The sequence below is a fragment of the Anopheles nili genome, chromosome 3 (genome assembly GCF_943737925.1).
Source record: "Anopheles nili chromosome 3, idAnoNiliSN_F5_01, whole genome shotgun sequence".
Classification (NCBI taxonomy): Eukaryota; Metazoa; Arthropoda; class Insecta; order Diptera; family Culicidae; genus Anopheles; species Anopheles nili.
Window position 1 is genome coordinate 53,070,485 of NC_071292.1, and position 24,854 is coordinate 53,095,338.

Below are 24,854 nucleotides of genomic sequence, written 5' to 3' on the forward strand. Positions count from 1 at the left end.
TAAGCACATTGAAGCACATTTATTAGAAGCAGCTTACCAATGATTTACTGGCGCGCTTGCTGAAGCCTCCATGGACATACAAACCTCTATCTATCTATCTATCTTCCACCACCTGCTTAACCAAACCAGTACGAACCGAAGATCGAGGAGCGAGAGATAGAGAGAGAGAGAGAGACTGAGCAAAAGGACACAGAACCTACCTGCACGTTGATTTCTGCTACATCGTCCCGTTCGATCCACTCCGGGAACAGGGCCGTAAACTCCAGAGGTTCGAGTCCTGCCCATACAACGAACCCATTCACGATGTCCGTCTCGGCGTGTACGCCGCCGTTAGTCGTACCAGCAGAACACGGATCCTCGGCGAACACAGGAAGACCCGTTGGAGTATCGTACGGTTTCGCATCGACCTCGTCTATGCCTTGGTTCCCGTTGACGTCGGTGGTCGTGTACGGCGATGTCCTTGCATGGCCATTCCCATTCGACGAACCGTTCTGTACCGCTGGAGTACCGTCTCCAAACTGCTGCCGTTTGGACTTCCAGTACGATACGGCCGTCTCCATCGCGACACGACGCTCCACCTGCCAACGGTTCTCTCCCGATCGGTTACTGTCAAAGCTACTGTGAGTGGTCTCTCCGGTGGCACTTCCACTACCGCTATCACTGCCCGACTCGTCACCGGTCGGCCACCAGCCCTGCCAGAGCCACAGCACGTGCCCGTTGTCAATGAGGAAGATCGTTGGCTGGCGGGCGGAGTACAAGTCCTCTTGCCGGAACGGATAAGCCGTCGGGCGGTCCTTCGCACGAAGCGCACTGTGCAGTTCCGTCGCCTCGAAGTTACCATTGTTGATGCTGCTGAGGTGGAAAATGCGCGGTGTAAAATCGTACGTTTGCTCTGACCCGAGCAGGCTGTGATAATGGTGCCGGTTTTGGCCACCAACCGCATCGAAGAATTCGCTCGTTTCCTGGCCCTCGTCGACCACGGCAGATGATAGGTTCGATAGCGTTTCATCAAACAGCTCCGGGCACTTCTGCTCCAGTACGACACGCAACGCGTTCGCGGCCACTTCCTTGGCATGTGGTAACGCTTTACAACCTTGCCAAAGCAATACGCGACCTCTTTCACCGTGCACCAACAGCATAGTGGCTCGGGAACGCAACTGGCGCATGCTGCAACTCTCCACCTCAGTACACATCGTCTCCTCAGCAAAGTTGCCCGTGATCATGTACATACGCCACGTGTCCTTTGGCACGCGTTTGCTTCGATGGATAAACATAACGTTGAAGAGCCGCACGAACGCGGCTGTTTCTTGGCCCTGGGCTACGCGCACCTGCGATCCTTTCTCTTTGTCCAGCTCGACCGTGAGCAACGCGGCGGCACCCTTTTCATTCGCGGACGCATCCTTTCCATGCCAGCAGAAGTACGCGCACCGGTCCCGGCCAACGACGGTACTGCGGTTTGAAACCTTACCACTGAGCTCACGCACCGTCACGCTGATTTGGTACATCCAGCGTACCGTGTAGCTTTCATCCGCGTAGAAATGACCCCGAGACGAACCGTCGATCTCCTTGTACTCGTACTCGTCGATCTCCCACTGCGTGACGGATGTCGTGCGAACGTCAAAGTGGCGCATCGAGTCCTGATCGTAGTAGAAATTGCCCCGCCCGAGGTTCGAGTTTTCCAGCACCAGGTTCGGTTCCTGATAGGGCTCATTTCCCCGGTACAGCTGACCTCCATCAAGCGGCTTTATCTCAGCACCAATCGACGATCCATCTCCGGCACCAAGCGAGTACTCTTCGCGGAAGTGCACCGTCACATCCGGCCAATCGAGGAATTTCTCACGGAACAGCACCGTCTCCATGTGCTGAGTGACACGCGCGATCAAGCACCATTCCGGCCGGATGTTGCCCGTCTTCGAGAGTCGCCGAGCATCACGCTGCCGATCACCGGATAGTTCCGCAAAGTTTAACGGGTTCAGCTGGCAATCCTCGTAACTGTAGCTCCCGCCATGTAGCTCCTGGGCCAACCGCAACGCCGCCCGCTTACCCTCCGAGGAGGCACTCTTGCCGCTCCACACGTACAGCTCGGAACCAAAGTCGAACACGAGCACCTTGCGCACGTCCAGCATCGCAATCTTCGGTATCGCACCCCAGTACTCCTCCAGCGGGACAAGCGCGTCATCCTGGAACTCGTACACCATGTTCGTCTCGATCAGGCACGCCTCGAACAGCTCGTCCTCGTCGGCGTGCCCACAGTCACACACCTCGGCGCTCTCATCTTCCTGGCCGCGGCCAAGCAGCTTCCAAAAGTCGCGCGCCTGCCGGCCCACGCCACTTCCGCCATCGTTCAGCAGCGTCACGGTGGCCGCCCCACAACCGAGGTCCTTGTCGCGGACGATCTGGTCGCAAATCTCCTTGCAGCGGGACCGCTCGATCACGTTCGCGTACTGGCCCAGAAAGGCGAACAGCCGGTCGGCGGTGACGAGGATGAAGCAGTCGCCCCGGTTCACCGACCGTGCCACCGGTTCCACCAGGCGCGTCTGGGCGTGCCGGCGGCCCTTCACCTGCAGCAACATCAGCGGTTTGTACGGGACAAACGATTGATTCAGCGGCAGCGAGCTAGACTTGAGACTGACCGATTTGAAATCCTCAACGGACGCTAAGCCGGCTAGCGCTTCTACGGCCAGATTGCTATTTTTGGCAACTGGAAGCGGAACGGCCAGGGGGTGCGGTGGGGGCGGGGGGAAGAGACAAAGAAAAAACACGGTAGCGTGGCCACGGCACATCCGGGGATGACGCCATTGCCAGCCAGAGGGTTAGCATGAGTGGGATTACGGTGATTGGATGGGGGGGGGTAGCATTTGTTAGGAGTCCTTCGTGCAGCGAGCGGGCTAGCGGGTGTCAGAGTAGAGCAGGCGTGTGTGTAGTGGGGTAAAGCGGAATCACCTCCTTTATCTCCTTCCAGACCTGATCAGAACCTGATCAGATGGAGCGAGCGTACAAGAAGGAGGCTCGCTTTTAACACAAAAACACACTCGCACCCACGCGCACACATACACAAACTCACACAAACACACAAACGCACGCATACACCTGACCATCACTCAGTCGAGGGTGCACTTTTAGTCGATGCAGCAGTACTTACTTGCTTCTAGTTTGAGTCTGCGCATCTCCTTGTCGGCGATACCTGTCTTAATTTCGGTGTACTCCGTCTGCAGATCGTCACGGGCGGCTAGCGTTTTCAGTGGATTCCGTGACGTAGCGCGACGTCCTTTCGGGCCCTGCACGACCTTCTTATGAGACAGCTTCTCCCCGGAGGTCTTCAGCGTATCAAGATCTCCAATCATTACCTCGGAGCTGTTCAACGTGCTACTGGCGCTGCTGCAAATGCTGGTGGCCATCATCGCACTGGCAGTGAACCCGGTGCTGACGGAACCAGTGCTGCCAGCGACCGTACCGAAGAACGAACCAAAGCTTTCGTCATCCAGCTTCGGGATGGCCACCTTCGAGCCGATGGCGTGCGTTTTGAGATCACCCGCGAGACTGGGCCCGGTAGACACACCGGTGGGGACGCCTGGTACACTTATGCTACGCTTCATGAGACTTTCGACGACTCGGTGCTGCTGTTGCTGTTGCTGCTGCTGGCTCTGTGGCTGGAACATCGGAACCGGAGCGGGACTAGAAAATTGCTGTGCCGGCACACTCATCGGTCTTCCACCGAATGTTGCCGCAGGTGGTTGCTGCTGCGGTTGCCCGTACACCGTGGATGAGGTGACGACGGAGGACACCATCATGGAGGGACTTTTGGAGAGTCCAAGCTGCGGTGGGTTGACACTGCGGAACACATTCATGGCAGGTGATTGTTTCGTGTCCGACTTGACGAACGGTAACTTGGGTGATTTCGTTGCCGCCATACGACCGGCAACGGTGAAGTTTGTCGCATCGGAGAGTTCTGTGGAATTTTTGTGAAGAAAAGAAAATTAATTTTAGTACATGGAGCTTGCAGCCTTCACGGCATACAACTCGCTCCTGCTGTACTTACCGACGCGATTTTTCCATTTTTCCGACGACGTGATGATCTTACCCAACCGGTCGGAAATGTTTCCACCCTCCAAATCTGCCGGCCGACTGAACGGTCGTGGTGAGCTGTTCTTCACTGGGCTTTCCTGGGACTTGGCAACGATTAGTGCATTCTGCAATGATAACACGGTAAGAGAGTGTGGTCAAAAAGAAGAAATCAACTAAACACAACCATGAAATAAACAAAGCAAACTCGGGTTTTTTTTGGAGATAAGGGTATATGCAAGCAAAGGAAACAAAGAACACACGTTATCGTACGCCAGAATGGTGCCATTAATCACCGATGTCGCGTATAATTAAGAAATTAAAAACGCTAAATGATGTTCATACCGCCTCAATCACGCTTCGGAAGTTGTCACACTGTGTGTGCGAAGCGCTTAAAAATCAATTCCGGGCTCACATTCCAAACGACCGTAGCGATCGTAGACGGTACGGAAAAGTAGATAAACACAACGGACGCATTGGACCGTACGGCGATGAGTTGGGTGTGGTTCGTAATAGAAAAGACGAGCAGCTCTTCTTCACCCAATGTTTATCTACTATTCTACTGCCGTTATGGGTTTTGTACGGCTCGGTATACTCATAAAGATATGCCATAAATCGAACCATTCGAGGCACTGATTGCCTTTAGAAACATGAACCGAAAGGTCGCCGCCAATCTGATGTGGCCACACCTTAAAGGGTTTTGAGTAGTGCAGTTTGTCGTCAATTTAAATTACCTTATAGAATAGTTGGAATAGCGTCCGGTGAAGTCGTAGAGGTTTCGTTTTTGTCGTAGCAATACTTTGATTACGTAAGCACAATAAATTACGATCTGTTATTGATATATACGTTATATTATAGTTCGTAAACACTTGCAGCGCTCTTTGGCTCAGTGGTCACTTTAGCTGGGCACCCGTTACACCTAGATTAATCCACCCAATCACAGCCTTTTAGGAATTATTTTGTGCCTCGTTGCGTTTTTTTCTCAACTCATAAAATCCATCATCCCGCCGTCGAGGATACCAAAATAGGACGGCTCATTCGCTATCAGTCTAAAGTGCTTGGTCACATAAATAAGTCTCACAAAACACCCGCACTTCTACTCGAGGCTCCCGGTGCACAAAAGATAAGGCTCTAGATATTGACTTTGGTGGTTTAGCGTAAACCACCGAACCACACCGGCCAGGTCAGGTAGAGGTGGACCTTAGGTGTACTTCTGTAGCGCCACCACTCCACCGTCGTCCTCCTCCATGAAATCCAACAGGTTCGAAATGGAATATTTCCAGTAATCTTTCGACAAGTTCTCCGCGATTAGTATTTGCTCGATGTTATCGACGGCATTGCGGTACGCGGCAGGAGCTGTCGAGGGTTTACTTTTGCGCAACACCACTTCCGGTTCGTCCACGGCACAACCATCGACTTCCATCGTGTTCGATTCGTCGTCCTGAAGTAGTTCCGACAGCGAAAACGTGGACAGTGTTTTCAGCCCTCTTGATACGCGATCGTACAGCACTGCAGGGGATTTCTCTTCACTGGTGCTGCTCCTGTCGGGACTCGTTCCATTAGTCAAGTAGTCCTCGTCATCAACCAGCAGGTCGCTGATGGAGTACTGAGATAGTCTTTTTGAGAACCGCTCCGATTCTAGTATATCTTCCACCGATTCCGACAAGCTATGCTGGGAACGTATGCGCCGTCGTAGACGAACAACTGTTGGTGGTTCCGAGGCTGCCTTCAGAAATTGTCCTCCACTCGCAGATCGAAGGTTCTCCAAACTAGCACTTATCACACGTTTTGGATAGCTCTGCTCATTTCGCCGGAGAATACCAACCACACTGTTCAGATGTGGCGGAGGTTGCCTATGACCAGCAGATCGTTCTTCCACCGGTTGAACGATTCGTCCACCATTAGGACACTGTGCTGGTTGTTCGAAAAGCGTCTTCATGCGTGCCACAACGTTCCGCCGATGGACGTCACGAAATACGGCCGTATCATCCGCACTGCCCAATCGCGCTTCCGTCCTGCTCTTGCGGATCTCAACCTTCGGTGGCCTATTGGCCTCTTCCGCGTTTCGCGCGCCCGTCTGAATTTGATAAATGATTTCATTCACAATATTGCTGCACTCTTTACGGTCAAGCCGGCGAGGTTTCTTCCATTCGCTGGCTTTCGCGGCCGTGCTCAGTTCCGCACGATTGTTCACGGTGCTGGGGTGACTTGATTCACTCGGAATGCTTTCGTTCTTCACCAACGCCGGCGGTGGGTCCGTGGCCGAAGTAATGGAGTGAATCTTTTTCTCGACCATTGGCGGGTGCCATTTTGGTTGCTTCACGGAACCGTTGAGCCGCCCTTCACTGTCATACAGCGATGGTGAGCTGGTGGTCGTTACCACGCCACCGCTAGCGTTTACTCCTTTGTTTAGCGTCTTCAGCAGATCGATCTTGATCTCCTCTATCAAACGCAACCGGTCGCGCTGCAGCTCATCTACGTGCCATTGCAGTTGCCGCTTTGCCTCGCGGCGAATACTAATGCAAAGCCGCACCACGGACTGTACGCCGATCGCCACCAGTAGTGGGATGAGTAATGTATGGAGCAGCGTGACGAGTTGGGCTCCTAAGGCGATCGCTTCATCCCAATAGCTGGTGGTGGTGGTGCTACTGCCTTGATCACCGGTACCGGCGAATACCAATGGATGATTCATTGCACTGGCGTCGAACGGAAAGGAATTAACCCGAGATATCTCGCAGAAACTCTCACTTCTCGGCTTATTGCGCGGCGACTTCGCGGAATCCGATCCGCTTGTTTCTGTTTTGTTTCTGTGTTTCTGCTTATGTTGAGTTCGTACTGTTTCTTTTTTCTTCGTTTTGTTTTAACTGAGCACCGTTCCTTCGGGTGGTGCGCGCGCACGCGTCAGCGTCCGATCGCGAACAGGATACAACTGAACCAGTTTGTGGTGTTACGTTGCGAACGGTCTAACGATTCTTGGGGGTATGGCCGACTCTCAGTGTACGCAGCACACATACACGCCAACGAGGGACGGACCCAACTTGCCTTGTCTGATATGCTTCTTCATGAGCGAGCTCCAAGCCACTTAGTGATTCACTGATACGGGAAGCTACACTGCGCGGTTGATGATGAAGATTTGCCACTACTACTAAGGCTACAGCCGCCGTCATGAACGGTGAGTGTTTGTGGCGTACCGACCGATACTGACTAATCAGCCGCTAGCGCGCTGCAACTCAACTACGTGCGCGTGTGTGCTGCGTTTAGCTTGCGTTTGCCTTTCGGTTTCGACTTGATTGATGATGCACCTCGCGCGCTTGCTCCTCGCAATAAAGTGTTATCTTATCGAGAAGGCCATGAAAGTTTCGAGTACTGTAACCGCACCGTAGTGTTATCACCGTTTACAGGTGAAATGGCAAACAGGCTTTACGAGCGGCCTTTTTGTTTGATAATCGGAGCATCCGCTGCAATCGAACGACTTTATGGAACCGGACGGATATATCACGAGATTCCGAATCCGCGTGATGAAAATTACAGACAACGATAAGCAAAATCAGTTTTTCTGGGTAAACCGAATCAGTAACAGTTTTTCAAGATAAAAAATAAAAAAAAGACAAATCGAGTCGACGCTGCTAAACGACATTGAACGTGTAGTTCAAAGAATGCATGTTAACTTATCGATAAATTAACTTGTCAATGCATGATCAGCACGTGTACGAAATGAAATAATACACATTTTCTGGCTTTTAACTAATTATCATGGTAATTTGTTTCAAACCAAGACTTCAGAACCGGATTCAAACAAATAGCGTGTACTATCCAATAGAAGAAGCTTCGAAACACGAAGAAGACACATTAGCATCAGTTGTATCGTATGCAAACATAAACGAAAACAAAAACTGGTTGCTTCTTCGCACAGGCGAAAAGGAGTAGAAAAAATTAATCAAGAAGCGTTCAAGGTCAACGACGCGTTTGAATTACCAAAAATCCACCTCCCATTTTGGATGAATAAGGAATGGCGCGAAAAAATAAAACGCTACACCATCGATATGCGCCTAAAGGTATGCAATGGCTAATCAAAAACGCTTCACGATCAAACGGCGTGAATGGGACCGAATCACAATGCTTTTGCCGAACAACCACCTCAGGATGCTGCTGTGTTTTACTTACATTGACAAGATTTTCCCGCCGAACGTCATCGGGAACATCCTTCTTGGATACGCGTTTGCGCCAATCGTCTTCGCCGCTCTTCTTCAGCGCCGCCAGCCTCTCGGCAATGGAGACGCTCTTCACCATCGAGCCGTCCTGATCCGGTCGCATTTCTTCTGTCAAACACCTGCGCAGGGCACTGAACGCTGGGAAACTGAAATCGTCCTGCGAATCCGATACACCACCGCTGCCGAACGCGACGCTGTGCTTGTTATTGTTCTGCTCCTGATAATAACTCGTTGGTCCTCCTGTCACTGCTCCTGGGGATTGCGTTGCTAGAGACGGTGCATTTCCACCGAAGGCAAATGCATTACTACTGCTGTTGCCATGGGTCAGTGCTGGGGTGGATGCATTCGGAGCGTAACCGGCCGTGTTGTGGTAGATGATTGCCGACGCCGGTATGAAAGTGGCAAGCTCGGATTGACTTTTGCTTTTAATCAACTGTTGCTGTTTATATCTGCGAAAGGCGAAAAAAGGGAAAAGGAAAGAAATGTTTAATATTCTCCGCGACACGGTTGCCAGTGCATTGTTTGATTCATTGCCAGCACGGTTGGGGACGTCGGGATTGTTTGCGCTAGCGGGGGAAAAACTTGATAATTATTTTCATGCTATGATGAGCGACCATTCAAATTAGTTCTAGCGGGTACAGTAGAAGTTGCCTTTCGAAGGACTAGCTGGTAATTTATTCTTTTCCAGTGCACATCAATCACTTTCAACGGTCCTGACACTAATGGTGCTTCGCTCGCCGGCGTACAGATTTCGCTAACAAACGTACCTCAATGATCCAGGATACTAGCGTTCTCGGAAATCAATCACCTGGCTGCAATAAACTACCATCAACAATTTTACGCAGGTGCAACGGCGATGGAAATGGAACCAGACTGTGGTTTTATGCTTCCACAAAGATGAATAAAACGCATTCGTTAGCGGGAGATTTTGTGGATAAAACCAAAACAAAACCATAAAGGCTAAATTCAATTCGCACCCGTCATGCAATTAGCTCTTTAATATCAATGTGCGAGTGAGCAAATAATAGAAGGCATCCGTATAAGAACATTGGACAGCGCATACCTTATTGAAGGCGGAAAAATAAGATGACTCATTGGTAAAACATTCTATCAAGCGGACTTCATATCTGGACCTCGACAAACAGGCACCATATCCAGGCAAGTGTTCGTTTCTCACGACGGCTCTCTACTCCACTCTAGTCCTCCGACCAAATCACAAACAACTCGTTTCTTTTTTGCAGCGTCTTCGCCACACAAGGTGATCAAACAACACGTGCACCACCCCGGGTATGGGTGCGGTTGTACAGCTTATGCAATCTGACGCGTTATGGGCAATTTGGCGAATGGGTGTGACATGGAAGTAATCCGCAACCCTTCCCAGAAGCCGGTTCTGTGGAATGTAATGTGTGCATGTGCTTCACACGGCTTCAAGGTGAAATCTTTTACCACCGGAACACGGGTCAGATGGAGTGGTGGAACAACCGTGACAGCTTTCAGGTCCTCAAAACCGAAATAGCGTGGCGTGAAACACGCACAGGTCAGTATCACTCGTGGCGTCCCCATGGTCATGTGCGTGTGTGTGTGTTTGTTACATTCAAAAACAACAAAATCATAACGAAACATATCGATACCGCCTTTGAGGTGAAAGGAGTCCATCTTAAAGCACTGTTTCTGGTAGCACGAGAAGGTAGTTCCATTATAACCCATTAACCCTTTTCGTCAACCGCTACAAAACATATCTACTACGTCTATACGAGCCGACCTGATTGTTTACATTCGAGCATGATAAAACCGTGTAAAACAGGAACCCCCTTCCCAGCCACACCGGAGATGACGGCGATGACTCATAGGTTTTTTGTTTTCTGAGAAAAGAGCCTCCGCGGAAGATCCAGCGAAAAGATGAAGGCAGTAATTTTCGTCCCCGTCGCTTTTATGCTGCCTTTCGCTCTCAATCGAACGATAGCCGTGGGTCACGCGGCCAAAGAAACGACGTGCCATCTCCCCCATTCCGAAGGGATAGTCCTCTCTGAGGGCTACTTCTGCTGGAGTTTCTGCAGTACAGGCTGAGGCCCACCGCCAGAGAAGAGACCCTCTTCTGGAGACACCATAACGCTGCTTCGTGCACGACCCAATCTCAAAAAGTGATAGGTTCATTATGGCCTGAATAACGGAACATTAATCGGTGATTTAGCATTATTGACTGTAACCCTTTCCGCGCGCATTTTACCACCCCTTTAGCGCTTTGTTGAACAACGTTATTTGATGGGGTGCAAGGAAACGAAAGACCGGAGGTCATCTTTCGTGAAAAAAAAGTCTTGTTCAAAGGTAGAATAATGCTCGAAACATGACTGGAGAGCAACCAATAAAATAGATTATTGTTCACAATACCGCCCGATATTTGTGGTCTCAACGAACGTTGCAAATTCTGAGAAATAGAGAAGCACAACAATGCGGATGCAACATAGAGAAAAAAAACTCATCCACTAGCGCTTTTCAATGCATACGTAATTTTCTGCATGACGCAGCTTAACCCATCTGCGTCCATTCTTGAACGACATGAGGAATTATAATCATCTACTTTTTGCGCTACTACTGATTCATCTTTTGCGTTATGAGCAGCCGATAAAAAAACCAGCTTACAATAAAAACGTGCGTGAGAGCACCGCATACGCGACAAGACGTGGCCACACGAAGGAAGGAAACAGAACACATCCAACAGCAGGAAAGGGCTCACTTTTCTGCTGCCAAAGCAATGTAAACAAAAGCCTCACGCTAACCACCGCACACACACACACGCCACGCTCTCCCCACTTGGCCACTTCCTGCTGCAGCTAATTTTCTTTAATTGCACAATCCGTACGGCCGTTGTCATCACCGATCGGTGGTGCGGTCCGTCCGACTCCCATTAACCCTTCTGCGTGGACTCCTCGAGGGCCAACCCTTTCGAACAGAAACGCGCCGCGGTGCGGGAAAGTGTGCACACGAGAGCCTTGAACTTAAATTGGACACCCCATAGCTCGCGGGGGGACCACGCGGCTGTTGTGCATTTTCATTACCCACTACGGCAAACTGTGAGCGAGACACACGTCTTAGATGCAAGACGGAAGCACTGGGAGGTTTTCCGAAGGAGACTGAACCCGCGCGAGTGCACCTGCTTTGCCGCGGGTGGCAACCGATGGATGCAATTACAATTCCATCCAACCCACTCGGTGTGGGCTGCGCGTGTGTGGTTTCATCAGTGGCGCATACATAGAGCTCCCAAGCCTCCCTCAACATAAACCGGATCCTTGGAGCAGCATCACTAGAGTGCCATCGATAGCCGTCACCGTACGTGCTTCGGGGATGGGCTGTGAAAAGTAATTCAGCCGGATGCACATATAGACCACCCTGTTACCAGACCTGTATCGGTGGCGGGTGATGAGGATTGAAAGTGAAATGCGAAAGTACATGCGGCGGACTCGAAAACGGACACGAACGGGGTTGGGACGAGACTCGCATGACTAAACAAGGGCTCGGTGTCGCGAGCCGGTTCGTCCGAAAAAGGGACTCGCGCATACACGCAATGCGGATATGCGCTGCCCCGCGTTCGCGGGCAAGCGTGTTTTTCGGGTGGCAACGGGTTTTGGTCGGTGGGTCGAAAATTAAACTGCCGAAACATCACGTAGGGGGGTCCCACCGGAACAAAGCATTCAGCCGTAAGAACGTGAGTGGAGCAAAACAAAACGTACAGGCGATGGGGCACTTGAATTTGCATTCTTTGGGCCAAAAGCGTTATTCTTTTTTTTTTTTGAAGTTTCCTTGCGGGGCATAATTCAATACACAAAACGCTGGTGTCGGGTTACGAAGACGAGCAATTCTGGATATTTTTTCACCATCAGTTCGAATCGCAAGTGGGCAATAAATCATCGATGTAATTTCACTTTTTCTTGTATGCCCTTGGGATAGCTAGCGACGATAATTTCCGATGGTGGTGCCTTTGGTGGAATAACACATTTTAACAATTTTACAATAGTACAAATAAAATTGAAGTGTTGTAGAAACTAAAAAAAAATGGTTGAAAAGGTGTAAAATAGTCCAAATTATATTCTACTTTAAATCATTCAGAAGGATAAAATAAAAACACGAAAAAAATATGCTAAAGCAACCTCAAAACCTCTACATTTCGTGTAATTATTTGCGGTGGGAATATGATGAAAAACGATGAACAGGATAGCACCGTTGTCGTACAGAACGTGACACGAAGCTCGTCCTCCTCCTGCAGAGCACCACCTCTTCCAGAGTTGGTTCAACATTTCAATTAAAATCGTTCGGATTGAAAGAAATACCACAACGTAACCTAGCGAGTTGCTCCATCCAAACGAACACGTCCGGAGACTGTCAACTCAAACGGGTGACATTATCACGCCGGATGCTCGGGGAGGAAATGGAAAGTGTTCTTTACCAACTATTCCCTTGACAGAAATAAACTGTAGCACCCACGTAAAATACACCTTTTCAAACGCGAATTGCTTCGGGGCGTCGTGTATGTTGCGGCCCAATAGGTCGCGGTCTCATTTCAGAATGATTCGTTGCGATGAATGAGCATTCTCGTGCAGCGTTTCTGGGCCATACAACAGGAAGAGTGCAATCTTCACACATATCCTCCAAAACGACGGAGCCTAGCGTCCATTTACATGATGAGAAAATGGGAATGGAATGAAAAACTGCGCGAATGAAAATAAACGGCACGGTGTCGGAAATGGTGATGGAAACTATCAAAAAGTGCTCCTCTCCAAAGCTGCTGGAGGAATGCAGGAAATGTAAATCACTCGGCCAAGTTGCCTGGTATAGACCGACCCATGAACCTTACAAAGGAGATGGGATGGGAAACAAAAATATACATATCAACGGGTTAGAACGCACGCCTTCCCTTGAGACTGTGTCCGTTGATTGATGCTATTATTCAGAATGATGTTGATGTTTTCCCTTCAGTCACTTATCGGCGTACGGTGGGATCGAGTTTCGATTCCCGCTCGCAAATCAACACTTCCGGTAAGGAGGGGGGAGCAAGCCTTCTTGGCCCAATATTCATTTTAAAACAATTAAACGAACAGCGCAATAAGCTTCCCGTATTGTAAACAACGTCATGTCTAACTGGAGCGATTGAAGAAAACCAGCCTGGAGAGATTTAAACTTTAATCTTTCCACATGAGCCACTGCATTGCAGCATTGCATAGTGCTGGTTAATAATTAATCGTTGCGATGCGGCGTTGCCCTTGGGTTCCTTGGGACAGAAATTGATTAGCTGCTTGTGGCAGCAACCTGAGACATTTATAACGCAGCCATGCAAGCATCAACCCGTCACGGCAGAAATCGTTGGGTAAAGAGTGAAAGAAATGAACAAAACATTCTAATTACCATCCGAGGAGAATTCTTCGCAACAAACATCTTACCCGTGTCCGCACACGAAAGCACCTATCAGCGTCGGAAAGTTTTTCACTTCAGACAGACAGACGCTCAGACAAAGGCAAACAACACGGTATTGTTTCAAGTGAGAAGCTTGTTCTCACCGTAACATGGCAAAAACCAATGATCCATGGATATAACTTTTCCATTTTTATGCATCACTTCCTTTTGTTCCTGCCATTTTAAAAGTGTCGGGATTCTCGACGTCTGCAGGACCTGAGCGCAACAATGGAGCAGAAGGACACCCAGGAAGCTTGAGCCGTGGGGGAGTGAATTTAGTGTCTGCATCAGCTAGCTCTCCCTGAAGAGACTCGGCCGATGCTTCTGTGTGTAATAGTCATAAGGAACTCGACTCTCGACTCGAAGGAAGCCTCCGTCGTGCTTCCCATCGGAGGTGGAAGTTTATTGTTTGGCGATGAAAATTTCACAAACGATCACACCGGTGCTCTAGGCTACGAGCTTTGGGTGCACTTCGAAGCATAGCACATTCAAAGTTATCTCAAGAAACGCTTTAGGAAAAACATTAACGAGTTTCTAAACGAAACGAGCATCATTCGTGAATCTGAATTTTGCACCACATGGGTTTGGCCACCAGGGTTCAGGCACTTTTGCCACAAGCCAATGAACTATGATCAGGTGATGGAGTTGAAGGAAGACAGTCATCCAGATAGAGTGAGAGAGGGAGAGAAAGAGAGAAAGAAAGATAGAGGAAAACAATTCCAGTCGTTCGATTAGACGAGCCAATCAGACCGTAATGAAGTAGATCAAACGATATGAAAACTTTTAATAAGCTAAACGTGGATAGAACAGCTCATCCTTTTTGATAAACTTTGTGAAGCATACCCGAACCTTTTGAATTTGAACCATTTAAATTAAACCATAAATCACCCAATTCCCTTTCCCGCCAACGCGCTTACTGGCAAACGGGTGAAAGTCAAAGCCAACTATTTAATCATAGCATCATAAATAACATTTGATTCATCCCATCGTGCAGAATGCACAAATGCACTGGATCGAATTGCCCAAATTCTCCCGACCTACCCATACGCAAACGATGCGAACATTTCAGTTACGGTTCGCTCAAATAAAGCTGTTGCTTCACCGCCATCGAATTACGGCAGCAAGTATGAATTGAAATGAAATTACTTTCGGATTCTCGGTGCATTGCTCTGTGCTGTGCGTATAAATGCACGTGGAGCACCGTCGCTGCGTTGGGTAATTGATTTCATTTCGCTCATAGATATAATACGATTAGGTAGTGAAACTGACCGTAGATAATTGTGTTTAAACTCTCACTTTTACTAGCAAATATCATCTAAACCAAGAGGCAAAAATCTAGTAAATAATTTCATTTAAACTTGGATGCTTTTTAACAGCTTTAAGTGTAGTCCTGCTCTATTTTCAATTTGCCATGTTTTCTTGTCAAAGTAGAACTTCAATTTACCAAGGATTACACGTATGAAGGTTTTATCATTACTGGGGCGGGGCAATGACTTCGAGCCATCAGACATCCGTCCTGCATCCTTTATCTTCCCTCGGAAGCATGGAATCGATGCGATAAACATCCACGTAGCTCACGAAAAACGAGCAGAAGCCCGTGCGAATTTATTTCCTGCTTCGTTATCCTTCAACTGCTTTTCGTGCTTTTTTCCCACAAAGCATTCCGACCAGAGCATTGGCCTCGCGCAGACGGATCGATATTTTCCTTCCGAGGATTCTAAGCATGCCGATGTTGCAAACCCGGCTGGAGTCTTTTTTGTCCAGATGCTCCAGAACGACGGAAGAGAGGTATTGGAGAGAAGACGAGAGATCGCGAACGAATGCAAAACATTCTCCCTTTACTGCCATCGCATGCATACGTGCAGTACGTGAAGTTTTGCTACTCCGACTAAACGCAGCACTTTTCGGTGCCGAAAGCAGCAACCTGTCGCACATACATTACTACATTGTATGTTGTCTGTGGTCGTTGTCCTTTGATGCTCTCGTTTGTGGAATTACCTTTAGAGAAGTATCCAAAACTATACGAAACTGACCTATATGGCAAACAAACATAATTAACTCATTCCGATATCATGCGAATTATATATTATCTAACAATCATCCACAAGACTTATCATTCCGAGGAATTTGCTCCAAATTTACCTGCTCGTGAGAAAAATGGTGCAAGCATATCTTACCTGCATCCCAGCTCTTCAGCGAATCGTGTCTAAAACGCTTTATATGGAAACTCGAGACAAAGTTGGCAAAAAATACCACCCCCGGGAGAAAGGTTTAATTATCCTTCCCAGTTATGGAGCCTTTGTTTCTCGAGGCTTCGTTGCGACTATCTGCACAAACGAACGGCTGAAGCTTACGCCAGGAAGCTCAGGTGTCCCTAGGCTCATTACCGGTGCATTAGTTTTGCCAACGATACCGGCGTTGAGTAGGGACACACCACATGAAGAAATGCCGGCCGGCATCATAACCGTGCACACACCACACCGAGATGGGAAAAGCTGTCCAGGAACCCTTTAAATGATCTTTACATCGCCATTTTTTAACGTAGTCCTGCTTTTTTTTACATTCGTGCCCCATACAGCAAAGGGTCGTGCTTGCACGAGGGAATGAAGCATGCTTTTTCAAAGGTCACTTTTGCACTTAGCTGGGCGATGCTTCTTACATCGTGTGCCTGTCTGCTGCTGGTTCGAAAGCTGCTAGTGCTCCATGCGCTGCTTCCGTGACTTAAGAATCATTTTTTATTCATACGATTTGGTTTCCATTACCGGCGAGTGTACCGGAGGCAATGATGTAGGTCGCAGACGTATTATCGAGGAGCTTTGGTTGCATTTTGCGAGCAGCATAAATCCATTTTGAAGTATGACCAGACATCGTACCGGGATTGCAATATTAATGGACAATTACACTTCCGAAGCCGATGGAACGGATATTTCAAGCCCTCCGCATATCGCACCTAGGATTCTTCAAATCAATCCCCATTTCGAATTAGTGAGATGGAGTGCATCTGCAACACTGCACCCCAAATCAATTTATTCTGGTCACCCTGGGCGAAATGCACAATCCGCACACATGGTGCACCGCTACCATCACGACGCAACCAAAAAGCCAGTGCTGGTGATGGATTGTCCGGTGTTGAATGACGGTAAAAGACCAACCAAAGTCCTCTCTTCGTTGATATGGTTGAGAGTGAAACCCATCGAAACCAAAGATCCCGTGCGGTTGGGAGGGTGACAAGTATAATTGAATTTTATTGCCCTCCATCAACCATACTCTGAAACACGTCGTCCTGCAGACAGGCATTGGCTATATAAACGGTATGTCAGGATTCGGGGGCCGGCATCGTTCACAAACTTATTTATTTCGCACATGCACACCACCTACAAAGCGAGCGACGAAAGCTCATATCGCAAAAGGACTTCATTTGAAATCCCATGAGCAACTGGGTTGCAATGTAACGCATCCAGTCCGTGGTTGGTCTCAGTAACAAAGCAGTGGTTTAGTTTGTTCCGTTGACATTCTTTGATGAGACATGATCAAAGCTGCATTCCCAGCCATGCTCATTATCATCTTTTGTCGCCCAACTCTTCCCTTTCCGAGCCACGGGAAGGCATTCGTTGTCTCCGTATCTCGGGAATTTTCCATCTATTTTCCAACCAATCATGGGTAACACATAAAAGAGCTTATTTTTCAGCCACATCCTTCGTTTGAAAAAATTACGACTGTACGGTGGATTGCACTATGCTTCGCCTACCATCGCTGTCACTATCGCAAACCATAACAAACCAATCCATTATCGGGCAAGAAAATCACCACTCGCCGCAGACGACGCAGCAAGAAAGCAGTGTCGAAGGGTCGCGCGATATCATCCAACACGTGTGCCGGCAGAGAACGGTCGCCGTTGAAGGGCTCGAGGACCGACAAAGTGCATCGGAGCATGACGGACGTGATAAAGCATTCCTCGTTCGACCATGTATGTGCCACGGCCAACCGACACGACGAAAAAGAGCGAGCTCCCTTTGGCGATATCTGGAAGGGTAGAGTCATTCCACTTTTCACATGACCAACACGATGGAATCAAGACGAAGAAGCACGCTTTAGCGAGCATCATTGGGCAATTTTTCTTCCTATCGACAACCGGCCACTCTAAGAGGCAAATAGAGAGAGCGAGTAAAAACCGAAAAGCTATCATTCATTCGTGATGTGAAATAAACCACGATCGGGTAGCGTTGAACTTTTACCCCGGGAACAACGTGCAATTAAAAAATTCGTCTTCGTCGCGAGGACATTTTGAAGACAGTGAGAAGGGCCAAACCTACGCTATCGGTCAAGAACACAGGATATATACGTGATCTTTACGTTTCACGAAACAAAGAGGAAACGACCATGAATGAACGCAAAACTGTTGTGCATAGTTTCAAATTCCTAGCCCTTTAAATGGAGCGGTATGTGCGTTCGTTAAATTTCCTTTCCGATTTCATCCATCCGTCCGATAAGGCACACCAGTAAGCACGGAGGAACATACCGGAGTTGGATAGCAAAAGAAAGCAAGCACGCGTTCCAAAGGTCCTCCCCTTTCGATACCTTGGCTAAAAGGGGCTAGGCTTCCACCAAACATGCCCACAGCGAGAAGCCCAAAGTTCCACGCTTATCAACACCTCGTGCGATTAAGCCATTCTGGAAGGCATTGTCCAATCGCTCGCCCCGGACAGAGACCTCTGATAGAATGTAACGTTGATAGCAACCGTGAAGCTTTTAGCAACGAAGAATTTCCAGCGGACATGTGCCAAACGGACCTGGATTTGCATGGTGTACGCTTTAACGCGAGCATGGTTTAATCAGTGTCATATAAAAGTGTGGAAAGGTTACGACACCGCGACCAATTGCTAGCCAGACACCTGGCGGTCACGTTATAACATCGGCGTAGTTTGTTTCCACAAAGCAGCGCGAGGCGAAGGCTAGTGCAGAACCACGGATGGACAAACGGTGGCTCTACATCGAGCGGTCAAAATCGGTGACAGTTAGTGAAGCGCGATGAGAGCTCCTTGGTGGACGGTGCCTTCGGCCACCAGCTGTCTGGTGGTAACGGTGCTGCTAGTGTTTGGTGCATTCCGAGTGCATTCCTTGCCCTGTGCCCATCGGGGAACGGCGCAGCTGGCCAAGATAGTTTGCTTTATAGCGGCCTCTAGCGAGCATTATGACTACGAAAGCCTGCGAACTGGCCTGTGCTCTCACATCGTGCTGATAGATCTGATGGGTGTGGGAAAGGATGGTAGCCTGGAGCTACTGCAGCCGTCGAGTCGTGCCCTGAACCGCTTTATCGAAACGAAGCGACGCTTCAGGGCAGCCGGTGATCAGGCGAGGTTTATCATTTCTGTTGGAGGTGTGGTTCAGAAGTCGTCGCACTTTTCGAGGGCCCTCAAAACGATCGAAAGCCGGTACGCGCTGTCGGACGAGCTGATATCGTTCGTTATTAAGCACGAGTTGAATGGCATTGACATTGCGTGGTTTTATCCTGCCCAGTTTGGTGGAGCGGAATCCGATCGCACCAACTTGGCCGTGTTTCTGCGGGAGCTTTATCTGCGGACCAAGGCTTGTGGTATATCGCTTTCGTTGACGGTCGGTGTGGATCCGAAAGATATTGAGCTGAGTTACGATGTGCCGCGTATTAACGAGGCGGTGGATTTTGTGAACCTTCTCGCTGGTGACTACCACAATCCTACATCGCCAACGCACATATCACCTCTCTACGGTCAAGGGCAAAAGGATCGATTGAACATCGTAAGTATGGACAAGCGTGAAGTGATAATAAAAACCCTAACCTTCACGCGCGATCTGACTTCTACTCACAGAACTATAGTGTGATGGCTTATATCGAAGCGGGCTTGAATCCTCAAAAAATCGTAATAATGGCGTCCTGCTACGCTTATCTGTATGTTTCAAAAATAAACAAAATTAATTCGCCCTGCCCCGCGAAGCTGAAAACTGTAATGCGTTTGAGCTATCTGTCGGCGCGGGAGCTCATAACGCGCGAATCCTTCCAGACATCCTGGGACGACATGCGGCAGGTACCCTATGGCACTTTATCTAAAGGGACAACTAAAAAATGGATCACCTATAGCGATGCGGAATCAATCAAACGTAAGGCGGAGTATGTTCTGTACTATCAGCTCGGTGGTATGGGAATTTTCAGTATCGACGAAGACGATTATGGTGGACGTGCCGGATGCGGTCGTTACCCGATACTGCGAGCAATCGTGGCTATCATCTATCCAGAACTGGACTGCTCAGAGGAAGACTTGAACAAGGATGATGTCGAAACCATCATATGTCCGTATAATGGCTTTTTGGCTGACCCTGATGAACCGGAGTGCTATTACGTGTGCGAGCAGGGCATGTAAGTGTATAGAGAATGTTTTTTAAATCTAAACTAAAATTCTTGTCCCTTGACTTCTTTTCGCGGAATTTAACGCTTCACTTCTTCGCTTTATTTTCTGACAGCAATCTCCGTGAATGTCCCAAGCAGTGCTGCCCACAAGGAGAGTCGTTTTGTGGAGCTCAAAGTGCATACTATCAACCTGTGCCCATTCAACCGTACCCTATGTCAACTTGTTGCTGTCCTTCACCCCAACGTCCCAAAATAGATGGGCCAGATTTTTATCCTGCTTTTGAATCCTACCCACAGCCCATCATGCCAAATGCTGCTGATTATACCAGGCAATGCGCCTGTGGCAATGCACCAATGAAGCAGCCTTCAGTAATTCACCAAGTCGTACCACCAACGCCCCTTTCTTGTCAGCCAGCTACAGCTGCCACTAATCCACCAGGGTGTGGTTATCCACAGTACCCCACAAATGGAGTGTATCCATCGATCATGGCATCATCTTCCACTATTTCACCGATCTATTCATCTATAGACGAGCCCTTGCATCAGGCTTCCAACTTAGTGCCGCAAATAATGATCACTCCCAAACCATTCGAACATCCTGCGTTACAAAACATGAACGTTGGAGTACAGGTGATAGAAAACGGAAATCCTTATATTAATGAACCACATCAAATCACCGAACCTTCGGTGTTGATTACTCCTAAGCCATTCAAGCAGCCTGTATTACAAAACACCAACGTAGGAGTACAAGTGATAGAAAACGGAAGCCCGTATGTTGACGAACTGCATCAAGTCACCGAGCCTTCGGTGTTGATCACTCCAAAACCATTTGAACAACCTATAGCGCAAAATACGAGCGTAACGAACGGAGTACAGGTGGTAGAAAACGCAAACCCTCACGATAGCGAGCTGCACCAGACTACCGAAGTTTCGGTGTTGATAACACCTAAGGTTAATTATTTACGAACCTCCAAAAAAAGGGTCACAACACTTTCGCGAAAACGGAAAAGTCGCACAAAATACCCCACAAGTAGCAGCACCGACTCGACGGTGTATTACGCAACAACTCCAAACATCACGTCAACAAAACTAACAACTCTCGCAGAATCGCTTTCGCCTGTTACTCCCACAACAGCAATGGTAACAACGGTTCTACCATCGAAAGCGACTGAAACTGCAATTCGACTATCGGCACTCCAAACAACAACAACGGTCCCTTCAACCGAGCAGGCAACAGCTACAACAGCGTCTACAACCACAACCAGTACAGTGACGACTACCTTAAATACTTCAGTGTCATCAAACGTGACAGCCTCAACAATTGCGCCAACTTCTGCTCCGACGACAGGATCTACATTAAGGCTAACAGCGACGATTGTTTCTTCTCTCGCCAATTCCACGCTAGACAATGCGCCTATATTGCTACAAACAACCGTCACCTGATCAAACTGACCAGGATGTACGATATAAAACACTGTTGTTAGCTATTTATCACGTAGATCTAATATGGTAGAAATCTGTATTTATTACCCTGCGCCCGCGCCATTAAAAATCGAAAAAGTTGTGGTAATTCCCAAACAAAAAACACTACAGCTTTAAAAATGCTCTGAATTGCAAGACGATTGCGACTGATTACGCCGATCGTTTTTTGTACAACGTATCTGCGCAGTTCGTACCGCTGGACAAGCTGATACTCTTGCAAGCCGTAAATCAGACGGATATCCCGGATGTGATGCGATTGGCATTGCGGGATGTATCTTATCAGCTGGAGTTTTATCAGTGAGTGATAATAAACACTTTTTTTTATTCTTTTAAAGTAATATAGACCGCATTTCCGCTTGCAAGCGAATCTGCCAATTTATAGAACTAATCATAAACGTATGCGACGAATTAAAATAACTTCTAATGCACAACGCCACTCGCCGTCAATCGATGAATGGCAAACAAACGAACAAACTCGGGGACTGAGTAATGAATTAGGTAACGAATTTGCATTGCATTGCTCGTGCTAATGGCCATGTTCGAAAAGCAGCAGTGGCTCAAAGGTAACACACAATCCAGAACGCACCAAGGCTCATTGTGTGTGCTCACTGCGAATTATGTCAACAGTGCAAAGGTATACGCCAACGGGTTTATTCACGTCGTGTTCAAACCACCGCAGAGTGTATCATGACACACATCGTGCCATTCTGACACTGGTATTTAGACGTTCCGCAAACAGCAACAAACAAAAAAAATGGCACGTTGGTGCAGTTTGGAGCTCAACCTCGCCACCCCAAAGCCAGCAGTTCCGCGCGTTGAGGTGAGTCGCCTCGAGGTTGATTTGCATTGAACACGACAAACAACAACACCACCTTTATGGTGGGTCGTGTCTCGACCAGAGAGCACGGTTTCGATGAACTTTACACAGCATCCAGCAGGCTCGCCTCTTGCTGGCCCGACACACTGCTTAGCAGCACTCTTGCGCAGGCTAGCAAGCCCTTATATGGGAGAACATTTTATTCGATCAATTTTCAACCCTCTCGATTATCCATTCCCGCCGTGCTGATGGAACCCGCTGGTGGTGCGAGATGGAGGTCGAACGATGCGCGGTGGTGATGTTTTGCAATACGCAACAACCCCCAGACCCAGACCCAGATGAGGAAACGACAGCTGGCGCCACCACCGGTAGATGGGGTTCGGCCGCTATGAACCTTCGAGGGTTATCTTCGACACGGCGCAAGGACGTCTGTGCCTTTTGTGGAATTGCACCACCATACATGGCGCTAGCGCATACAACCCGAGCTTACCTTCGGTGGAGCAACGCGTCCTCATCAAAACGAACACTTCCGAACCAATGGCGCACGGTTACGGAGGTCAACAGGAAGAAAACATCACTTACCTGGAAAGAGAAGAAAATAAAAACAAAATTATTGATACACAATCCTTGTGGGGAAGGTTCATTTCGCGTTGATTCTACATTGTTTACAAAAACGTCGCGTGTTATTCACCACATGCATTTCGAAACGAACTGTAAGGATTCAAATGATTGCGTTTGCAGAAGCACCACGGCCCCCAATGCTTACCAAAGCCCCGCGTGACACGCCAGAAGCCCTCGCAGGATTCCGCGTAAATACGTACGTACACGTGGGATAACCCTTTTAGCTGGTCGTACATAAATCTCCAGTACGGAAGCGCCGGCAACAACACCGCACGTGAATCAGCCATATGCCACGCCAGCGCGAAAACCCAAGTGTTTCCGAAACAAAGAGACCTCCCTCTCTCAAAGGGCGGGCGAATGTGACGCAAAATAAAGGAATGGTAATCTTGATGAAGGTTTAGCGGCTCACACCAAGCCAATGCTGTGGGATGGGATGGGCATTATCGACCAAACGTTTGCAACAAAACTCGCACGTGGCGCTTCTGGGTTTTATTGGAACCAAGAAAACTAACCTTCATGGGGATTTACACGAAAGGGCCACACTTCAGCCACGAACGGCGCAAGAATATTGCCAATGAAGCAGGATTTCATTTTATTGCCACCCGATCAAGCTGCAATTACTTTATTTGGAGAAACATGCTGCAATCGGTGCTCCGAAACACGTGAGATAATAAAGCGAGGTGAACGATTTGCATTTTAATTCGAAAAAACAGAGAATGGAAAGAGATGGAGAGACCCGGTTGGTGAACGTACGCTCAAGTACCTCCATAAATCAGTCTCAAGTCTCCATTTTTGGACATTGGGGAGTCGATGGTCGATGGGCCGACCGTCAAACGTATCTCCCCCCCAAGATCATGATTACGGCTTGAGACTTTTTCGTCTGCATCCGGTGGTTTCGTTTTTTTTATCATTTTTGGGGTTGGATCTGCTTCCGCTCAAATTAAACGTCTGAAATTTTCTTTTTTTTCGAGCTGTACTGAGCTAAGAGCTATAAGGAAACATAGGCCAGTACTGCGCTAGCCCTAGCCGGCCCTTATTCGTGCGATGCATAAAGAATTCCTTCGAGCGGCGCCACGGGTCGATGAATTATGACGTTTTAAGCTCTTGAGTGACTCGATTTGGGAGCCCGATGGACATTCCCGCAGAAGGTTTTTGGTTGGATCTTGGACCCTTCGGTAAATGGCTGCACCAAAACTAATACCTTCCCCTCTGGCATGGGGGCAACCCAAACGGTCAAAGTTGTGCCGTCGTCTCGGAACCGATGACTAACGGGAGGCAATTTATCTTCCTTTTATCGCACTCGAAAACGCGACCCACAGCCGACGCGGCGGCCCACGGTGGAGGCGAAAGTAAAGCAAAACCATCGCCTCACATCACGGACGACAAAGTTTAATTAAACGATGTTAACGGCTTTGGCCCGAGGGCGGCCCAGCTGATAATGAACCATCATACTGGGCGATAAGTGGGCGATAAAAAAAGCACGTTGCAGGTCGCATTGCAGCGGCTTCACATTGGAGCATGGTTCGGAGTGGACGAAACGGACGCAGCTAATTTTGACTGTATGAAATCGTACCAAAACTTCCCAACAACAGGCAAGTTAAATAGCCTCATTTTACTCATCCCAATGGCGTACATTTACCAAACGTATTACTCGTGTATTTCATACCGTAAAATTCCTAATGGATCCATCCAAAAGGGCGGCTGTTCCATTTGTTGCTTTGAAGATGATGTTTTTAAGCTACACTCAATCAACACACCCATCGACGGGAGGACTTCAAACAAATGCACGAAATGCGGCGGAAGTTTGCCTTGAGTATGTTTGGCGGAGAAACTA

General features: G+C 48.5%; 1 protein-coding gene across 1 annotated transcript in view; it reads right to left on the reverse strand.

The window, feature by feature from the left end:
- Positions 1-24,854, reverse strand: part of LOC128724603 (uncharacterized) — a 152,534-nt gene that overhangs the window by 917 nt on the left and 126,763 nt on the right. Inside the window, exons 12-15 of the mRNA XM_053818326.1 lie at positions 8,227-8,722; positions 4,040-4,190; positions 3,143-3,949; positions 201-2,701 (exon numbers count right to left, since the gene is read on the reverse strand). Coding sequence (XP_053674301.1) covers positions 201-2,701; positions 3,143-3,949; positions 4,040-4,190; positions 8,227-8,722 — 3,955 coding nt within the window. The remainder of the gene's footprint in view (positions 1-200; positions 2,702-3,142; positions 3,950-4,039; positions 4,191-8,226; positions 8,723-24,854) is intronic.